Source organism: Alosa sapidissima, chromosome 15, assembly GCF_018492685.1.
Source record: "Alosa sapidissima isolate fAloSap1 chromosome 15, fAloSap1.pri, whole genome shotgun sequence".
Lineage (NCBI taxonomy): Eukaryota > Metazoa > Chordata > Actinopteri > Clupeiformes > Clupeidae > Alosa > Alosa sapidissima.
Genome location: NC_055971.1, coordinates 3656659 through 3666684, shown reverse-complemented (window position 1 = coordinate 3666684; position 10026 = coordinate 3656659). Strand labels below are relative to the sequence as shown.

Genomic DNA, 10026 nt, shown 5'->3' with positions numbered 1-10026 from the left:
TCGTGGGGCTTCATTCGCCCAACCCTAGAGTGTACAGTCACTAAATGTACACATAACCTAATTTTCTTTTTAGGCCCCCCAATGGATGAAATTCTACGAAACTTGGCATACCCCCAGAGAATGTCATCATACACAATCATACACATAAAATTTGGTGCAGTTCTGAACATTTTAACTGAACAGAGGGGCGATTAAAGCAGAATGATATTGCATTTTAATTTTTTACCGGGGGGGTGCAAATCACAAATGAGTGATTATGGGCTAGGTTGATGTGGGCCCTTGAGACCAACATACCATAAAAATGTGTTCATCCTCGGTGCCAGGGTTCAGGTAGTTATTTAGGAAAAACTGCATATACAGACTGCTATACCATTGAGGACTATTGAGTTCTGTCCATCATTTGGTGGTAAGTACAATTACTGCGATAAAATGATGATTACTTTTCAAAAAAAATGTTCAAGAGTAATATTATGGGTATTGTATCAGCCATAAAAATCATTATTGTGTTACTATGTTACAGTTATCATTATTGGCCCTAAAATTCCATGTCGGTGCACCTCTACAGCATCTCCACATGCCAGCTATAGTACGATATCTGCTGCACTGTTTTGCTTGATGAGTGCACCTTTGTCCCACTAGAGGGTGCTGTTCTTTTAAAGGTTCCTGGCCTAATCTGTTCATTCCTGTGTCTGTGTCTTTTGGTGTACAAATAAGTGAAGTGTTAATGTGTCATTAGACCAGTTACAAAACCAAAAAGACTCTTCACTTACCATCATTTCATATTCCTCAAGGTCAGTCTTTCCTGCCTTGCTGCTGTAGGCAGGGCTAGCCTGTACTTATTGGGATGTGTCTTCACAAAACATATCTATAAATTCACAGCTGACCCTTGGGAATAGCATGTCTTTCTTAGATTCTATTGAATAAAAATACAATCAGTCTGCATGCATGTGTAAAGTTGGATTTCAATGGAATAGGTTATTCCATATTGTTGACTAGAAACTCAGTTGCTGGATAAAACGTTTATCAAACACGTTTATCAAACGCTACTGTACCACAGATTGTTCACACATATCTTTCCCAAGAAATAAATCAGTTTCTGTTTCAGTCTCTTTCAAAATACTGCATAACATACCAACCTAATTGCACGAAAGGTGAACCTGTTGTTCCTGTTGTCATCTGATGCTTGCAGAGCAACATTTCATCTTTTGTGTGTCGGCCGGTCAGGTGTGAGGGCTGAGATCCTGTGGATGTATAAAGGCAGCGGCTCCTTGTGAGATCTCAGTAGGTGTCACCTGAACTGCTGACAACATGAAGATCTTCCTCTGCACTCTGGTTCTCGGGCTGCTGTGCATCACAACAGGTGAGATGACCAGTCTGATTTGCATGCCACTCCTCTCTAATCATAGAGATTTCGATAAGAAATGTATCTTACCGAAATCAGCGTATTATTTGCCATTGGTCAACTTCATCAGCGTTAAGAATATTGAATAGATGAATTATTTAAATAAATGTGTGCTCTCTCAAACAATCTTCTGAAATTGTAGAAAGCTTAAAGCTATTATAAAAGTTTTCAATATCACTACTGTCGGCAAATATTCAGAAAACAGTGTCACACTGCTGTTGATGAATGATGACACAGCACAATGACGGGACAGCTAGCGCTGGATTTGCTTTTCTCATGAACAACATAAGGGATATCAAAACCAAAAGTAAAAATATACACGCATTGCATAACCTGTAAATATCACATCTGTCATAGAGCATAACCTGCATATCCTGTTATGCTGTAGTCTTTAATTAATTTGATTTCATCATTATGATCTTTGTGATTTTGGATTGATGTGATCTAGCATCACTTTTTGGTTGCTGTTGTTTGTTTTATAGAGGCTTGCTCATGCCAAATAAGAAGGTGTATAATAAACAATTCCTAAAGCTGTTGGATAGAGAGAAAACTCGTCTGACTAGATCATTATATAAAATGTTGGCGAGTCAGGAATGACTATACCTACTTCAAAAGCATGCTTGTCTAATCATTTCATCTAAAGTTATTATCTCAAGTAATCTACTGAACATATCATACATGACTGATTTTCATGGAAGTTATGCACTTGATGTGTTCAATCAATTTACTCTCATGGACCTAATGTATTGTTAATGGAATGCAAACGTCTGCTCATTCTGTCAAATAGAAGTGCCTGTTGAGTAGTTTATGGTAATAGTTTATCGTAATAATCATTATTCTGTGAATCTGACCTCCTGGCCTCTGTCCTCCACAGTAAACGCTCTGAGATGCTACACTTGTGTGAATGGAGATTGCAAAACTGTGACAGAATGTCCGGCAGAGAGTAACTTCTGCAAAACTGTCTCCACTCGTGAGTATGCCACAGATGGCTTTAACAGTCCTGTTGCTAACACAGCCGTCTATCTTGGCCACAAGCATTTCTGTGTTCTCAACTTGAATTAATGCATCTACATGCTCTTGGCCTTGTCCTATCATCACTGGTCCATGAGACATTCTCTGCCTTAACTGACCCTTCGCATGTGTATCAATGAGGAGAGCACTGGAGTTGTTTCTCCCAGTAAGCAGCTCGATTTAGAACAGATTCCACCCTGATGAGGACGGAACCCATTCCAGAGCAGGCATTCTAGGGTTTGGGGGGTTCCCTGGGTTCTCTGCCTTACCAGTGTTCTGTCAAAGATCCTTGATTACAAGATAGAGCAACGTAATTCGTTACTATGGGAGCAAAACGGGACAGTTCTGGTCTGCATAAGTGGGAGTGTCACCTTACGTCACTAAATAAACTTTCTCTCTTAATAAGCAATAAGAACAGATAAACATAATTGTGTTCACAGTATTATTGTCTATAATCATGTATGATACCAATGAATCATTCTTTAGGACATGATATGAATAATTTAATTAGTCATGTGAACTGAGCTAGCTAGCTACCTAACGCTAGCTTAAAATGCTATACAAGTGGATGGGAGTAGCTATGGCAATACAGCTATGCGCTAACAAGTGACTAGTAGTTGAAGGACTTCGCTTAAACTTAATATACTGTTGCAAATTCACTTGAGTATAAACTATCCAACTATCCAACTAATGTCAGTAATGTTATTCAGCTAGTTGTCATTTCAAAGAAATTACACTTCTCCGTTTAAAATGTTACCTTAGCTAAGAGGCTAGCTAGCATGCTAACAACCGGACAGTAACTGGCAGCAGCATGGTCTGATATTAAGTTATTTTATTACAAATCCGGACACTAAAAAATTACACTTTTAGGCTTGAAATGATCCCAAACACTTACAGATTATGACAAAATTTTCCAAAAAAAACTCAACAAATCCAGAAAGACATAATGACCAATTTATTGGTAAAATTCCACAAGTCTCCATTGACATTAGTGCAGCGAGGGTTTACTCTGGTCTGCATAAAGGGGGATTTTTCCCCCTCCCCCTTGCAATAATCGAACGCGGAAATTGTCGAACGTTTGCGCCTCTCGCTCCGCTTTAACCCTCTCTGGTTCTGTATTACAGCGGATGTGTTGACCAGAACATGTGAGGAGATCTGCATACCTGGTTACAACACACACTGCTGCATGACTGACCTGTGTGGATGATCAGCTTGGAGCCCTCCTGCAGCTGCAATTACACACACACACACACACACACACACACACATACACGAACATCACATACACCCATTGAACACAGATGAACACATAAGAAACACAGGCTAATGTATAATTATGCTTTCACAAACTAGCACTAAGACCTACACATACCGGTACACACACTTAGTCACACTCACACACAAAAATCAAAAATATGCATGACATTTAAATATCACAACACACAAATATTCTACATGCTTTCTCACATAACTATCACACACACAGACACACACATGCTTTAAGTAATGGATATAGACAAATGTCTAATGGGCTTAATTATGTTACATTTGTGCAATATACACAATAACGTCTAAAAGCTCTCATCAGTAAAATTGGATTAAAACATTACATATAAATGCTGTCTTGTTTTTATTTCAGTGGATAATTTCTTGTAGTCTACCATTATTTGCTGTCATATAACAGACTTTAATGTGCTCTTTGTGTATCAAACCCTTGGTGTTACCTTTACGGTAAGGGTACATGAATTATCATGAATTCATGCATGAATTGATTCATGATTTACATATTACTTCATTCTTTAATATCTCATGAATCATCACGAATTTACATGAGTCATATTTATGACCTCATACATGAACAACACATCAACTAAAGCATTAAGTATGATGAGCACATCATTATGATTTATGATTTATTAAGAATGATCGTGATGATTTCTTTTTCTGCAAAAAATGTAGTCATCACTACTCAAATTCTGATTTGAAGACAACTTGTGCAGTTCTCTAAACACATGCCATTATTCAAACTTTAGTTGAGGGGACACAAACATGATGAACTCATAAGTAATTAACCTGACATACATGTAATCATGAAGATCATGCTTAAGAAATCATAAATCACAATGATGGACCTACCGTACCTAATGCTTTAATTGATGTGTTGTTCATGCATGAGGTCATTAATGAGAGACTATGAACTCATGTAAATTCCTGATGATTCATAAGATATAAAGGAATGACGTAATGCATAAATCATAAATTAATAAATGCATGAATTCATGATAAGTCATGTACCCTTACTGTAAAGTGTTACAGAAGTTTGTGATGCCACACAAAGGAAAACTTTAATATTCTAGGCCCTAGTTTGAGGATAAAACAGCTGGTAGCACGTGCAGGGTTAAACAATAAAGGACACACTTCAGAATGAGCAGGAAGTGGGGAGCACCAGGTCCAAGTTACAGTAATTAACAAAAGTTTGATTAATGCCGACCAATTGCATTTGCAATTGCAAGGTGAATGCATCAGGTGAGATTAAAATACAAGATCACCACAGGTTATGGTCATGCTTTTACTTACACAGAATAAATCATTATGTCACATAATTACATCTTAGACCTGTTTCAAAATGCTGTCAATCTGACTATTATATCATTACTGTAATCAGGTCAGGCATGTTATTTTGTTATGTCTGGTGAACGCTGTGATAAGAGCAGCTTTCCTACCCACACCTCCTTACAGAGAGAGGGAGAGAGAGAGAGAGATGGAGAGAGAGTGAGAGAGAGGGAGAGAGAGAGAAAGAGAGAGAGGGGGGGTGGGAGAGAGAAGAGAGAGGGAGAGAGAGGGCTTCTCCTCACACTCCTGCTCTCAGACTCATGGCACCGGCTGGCAGGATCAGCAACACTGACAGTGTGGCAACACCACATACATCTGGAGCAACTGGATTATCTAGTAAATCCCTAAACAAATAGAGAAGTGAATGTCATTAAACATACTCGCGCACACACACACACACACACACACACAGAAAGGTATAATAATACACTTAACATGTGAGTCTCAACAAACATATTGCTTCAACCTCCCACACATATAAAAATATACCAAGCTCCCTTATTTGAGTTATCTTTCTCAGATTAAAAAACCCAAAAGGGCAGCTGACCTCGATATGAATGTAGATGTTGCGGTGATGCATCTGAAGTCAGGTCAAATGCCATTCATGTGCCTTAAGGCTCTGGCATGGTCCTGCGTCACATTTGCGCGTGTCCAAGACGTGCGTCATTTTTGCCGTGGACGTGAAGCATTCTCCAATTTCTGCTGTCCTGAATGCGCGTTAAATCGTTCAGGTTAGCGCCTGCGCACTACGGATTAACTCTGATACTCTGCCCCACCAACTGGGGGCGGTACGTCAAGCCTGAAAGTAGGACACAACCACCAAAGAAGCCTGAAACGCCTGAAAGAAAAGAAGAACTTGGGATGTGCGAGCATTGAATGAAGGAAGAGCTGATGAAGGAAAAAGCACCACGAGTATGTTCGCCTGTCTGCTGGGAAGTTTGATAAGCTGGCCCATCGCATCGCTCCATTTATCATCCACCAGAACACACCTGTTGGTATAGCTGAGAGACTAGCTTAGCCTACTTGCTTATTAGGCTACTTAGCCTATAGCTATAGCTTAGCCTATAGCTAAGTGACTCGGTGCTGCGAGGGCAGCAATATTGGTGCGATACAAAGTAAAGACATTTTTCTAAACACAACAGTGTCATGGTAAGAAAGAGTTGTGCGTACAGATGTCCTCAATTAAATTTGTATTGAGTCTTCACACCTGCCTCATACCAAAAAGTATGAACCAAAAACCTGTAAATATGACGTGTCAATAAAAGTTTTGAAGTAACTATTTGTGTTCATAATGTATAATGTCTCACTGTGATAATGGGTGTATTTAGAGCGAGAGGTAGCCTCTTCAATTATTATTATGATAACGCATTATCTGGTGTTGAGTTCAGCATTGTTCAGGAGTAGGCTAGGTGATAATAATTGCACCTGGGAGAGGTAGGCTACATTCCCTTTATTATTATAATCACTATTGATAACGCATTATACGGAACAGGCGAGAATGCATCTCGATCAGCAAGTGTTTCTGGGTTTCGCCTGAGTGTTGTAGATAGATACCAAAGATTCTAAAGCTCTGTTCTAGAATCTTTGATAGATACCTTTATATGGCTCTGGGTTTCGCGATTTGATTTCAGCATATGCTCATTTTTAAAAATCCGAAGTCATGTCAGCTCTCTATGCAAGGAGTAGGGCTGTCACTTTTTATTCGAACATGACGTGAAATATCCTTAGTCGAACTATAAATAAACTATTCGGGTTTTAGTGCTGTGTAGCGCATTTCTACAGTCTATGATTAGTTTTATTTTATTGTTTGCCATCTAATTCAGTGCTATATGATCCAGGGCTCATGACCAAATCGAGCCAATAGCCTATAATAGCCAGTAGCCACAATGAGCCCATGCAGCCACCCTGTTTCGACAATCAAAGGTAACGCACAGAACGGCCAGCAGACAGATAATTACGTCCTCAACTCATCTAAAATGTGGTGTCTTGAAATACTTTGGGTTCTACACCATAGATGGTAAAGTGACCGTTAAATATAATGTTAAAAAATGTATCTGTGGATTGTGGCTTTACATCGGTCGAAGTTGACTCCATGTCGTGGTGTCTCACGTAACTCAAAGCCAGGCAAGCTGAGGACAGGCGCTCTGTTCCATCGTCGTTATGGTAACCAAACAAGTCTTCTTCTGTCCAGGTTTGTTTTTAGGTTTAAGTGTTGTTCTTCTATGTGGTCCACCTACTGGAGGGAAGTGTTTACAGCAGTTCCGTTTCACACATGCGCAGTCTACGCGTCACTTTGACGCACGGTCTTAAATTTCGGTCGACTCAAAGACGTAAATCTCCATAGGATCTGTAATGTTATATAATTTCACAAATGACTTTTCCCTGGTTGGAGTCGCTGTGCTGCTCACAGTCATAACCAAACTGTGGAATATGGGTCAGATGTGTATTAATCTTCCACTGCTTCACTTATTTCCTTTTCCATCAGAGCCAGTCCCATATTAAAGAGATCAAGGATTTGCTGACGATCAAAATGAACAGAATGACAGAGAGAGGGGGCGTCTCCTCACACTCCTGCTCTCAAACTCATGGCACCAGCTGGCAGGATCAGCAACACTGAACAGAATGACAGTGAGGAAAGCTGAGGCTCCGTCCCAGAAGAGAGGATGCTGTAGTAGGCCTGTATTTGATCATGACTCTTACTGGAAACAGTGGAGGAAAGAGTAACCCACACCTCACTCTGAACCTTGGTAGGCACATCACTTCTACTTGTCAATTCACATAGTCCAAGATACAAGACTATTGACAGGCCAGAGAAATCGAGCTCCTTACATGTTTGCAAAGAGACCATTTTTTCTTAGACCACTGTAACAATACACTAGATTGCCATTTTACCCTCTGGGTGGCAGGTGAAAGTTGACCTGAAAGGGTTGGCAGGAATGCTGCCAGTCTTCATTTAAACAAACACACCTTAGAGAGCTATTTAGCAGAACTGTTAACAACATGACTTAACTTGTTTATTTCCCTTCTCAGGATGTCAAAGTAGCCTACATACTGCACACTTCAGATCATATTCAGCTTCAGCATTCTATCTCCCAACACATGCTCTGGGAAGAACATAAACTGGTCAGTAACACACATACCCTATGACACACTAATGTCTGACCCCATTCAGGGTCTGCAGGTGTGCTTGTGGCATTCCCCCTGTTGCTGACCTGCTCTGAAGCATTCTTGTCTTGCAACACAGTGACAACACTAGCCTGAAGAGGATTTCCCCCAAACTGTACGGAACTTCCCCTTTTCACCTCCTCGGTGTATCACATGTATGACAATGCTGTTGGACTTCTAGACCCTGCCGGACGGAGCTCTGCTTTGGAATGGCCCACATTGTGAGGACATTCCTCTCCACCTGACAGCCTGTCTACACATCTAAATTACAGTTTTTCTTGATTGCTTTTACCTGCTTAAGTAAACTAGAACCCACTTGGTCTTCATGACTACTTTCTTTGCACAGCAGAAGTCATCTCTTGCGAATGTGTTCACACATTTTCATTGGGTTCACACATTTCTCACACACTTTTGCAAAACAGTTAACACAGGTGTCATTCAAAAGCCCGAAACTCTATTGGTTTTCCCATGCTAAACAAAAGGAAAACATCTTTTCACAGGTGGTATAGATTCCTTGCATAAGTCTGAATCTCTGATACACCTGTGTAAAACTCCTTTGCACAATTCTTCAATCAGCTAGCCTGGGTGTTCCCATGCTGCCTTGCGCGCGATTTGATTCACGCTGCTAAGGCAGCCTGGAGACCATGGAGCAAATTTTCGCCTGAGATAGGGGACCAATCACAGAACAAGGGGGAAAGCAAGACGATGATGAGCTATGCACAGACGCATTTGATAGACATCCGTGGCACCCAATAAACGGATCTGGGCATTTTTTTCAAATACGAGAAAATTAACGTTTGGTTCCTAGACCACGTCTCATTGAGAAGTGGTGGCGCTAGCCAGGCTATCAATCAGCAATCATTCATTATACATAAGAGATGTCTGTTCTGTGTTGCTATTTGCAAGTATGGATCTAATGCACATTTAGACAAAGTACTGTATTGCCTATTTGGTGGAGAAAACAGTACAAAAGGTGTTTACTGTAGGTCTATTTCATTTTTCTGGTAGGCCTATCAGAAAAAAACTGTGAAAAGACAAAATGTACTGAATAAAAAAATAATTTATTCATTCCTCCCAAGATGTAACTGTCATTGACATGTAAGACATACAGCAACATTCTCAAAACAGTTAACACCTGTCTCTGAATAATTTATTAATTCCTCCCAAGATGTAACTGTCATTGACATGTAAGACATACAGCAAACACCTAGCAAGAAATTTCATTGAACTACAACTTTCATCGAAATAAACCTACAGTAAACACCTTTTGTACTGTTTTCTCCACCAAATAGGCAATACAGTACTTTGTCTAAATGTGCATTAGATCCATACTTTCAAATAGCAACACAAAACAGACATCTCTTATGTATAATGAATGATTGCTGATTGAAGAATTGTGCAAAGGAGTTTCACACAGGTGTATCAGAGATTTAGACGTATGCAAGGAATCTATACCACCTGTGAAAAGATGTTTTCCTTTTGTTTGGCACAGGAAAACCAATAGGTAAATTTTGGTCTGGACTGGTAAACCTTTTGGAGTAACATGAGAAGGTATTTGAGGTAATTACCTGAGGTATTGTATCAGTGTGTTGAACTGAAAAGCTGCACAATCTGGTTTTCAACCATGTGAGAGTTACTCTTGTCATAAAATAATAACTACTGGTATATGCATGCACAGCATGTAAGGTATATTTTGTATTAATTAACAATATCCATATTTTTCATATCTTATAATATTTGTTACATCCGTATATCCGTATTTGTTACATATAATTTCCTTTTTAATTGTCTGTTGTGTTGTTCAGCATATTCCATTGCAATTTGTTTCTGAATGT

At 39.6% G+C, this 10026-nt stretch overlaps 1 protein-coding gene across 1 annotated transcript; it reads left to right on the top strand.

Annotated features, from left to right (window-relative positions):
• Positions 1–1250: 1250 nt before the first annotated feature.
• ly6d (lymphocyte antigen 6 family member D) lies at positions 1251–4030 on the top strand. Its single transcript, XM_042064553.1, has 3 exons — positions 1251–1360; positions 2277–2372; positions 3538–4030. The coding sequence occupies exons 1-3, from the start codon at positions 1309–1311 to the stop codon at positions 3618–3620; spliced, it is 231 nt and encodes a 76-aa protein (XP_041920487.1). The 5' UTR covers positions 1251–1308; the 3' UTR covers positions 3621–4030.
• Positions 4031–10026: the final 5996 nt, after the last annotated feature.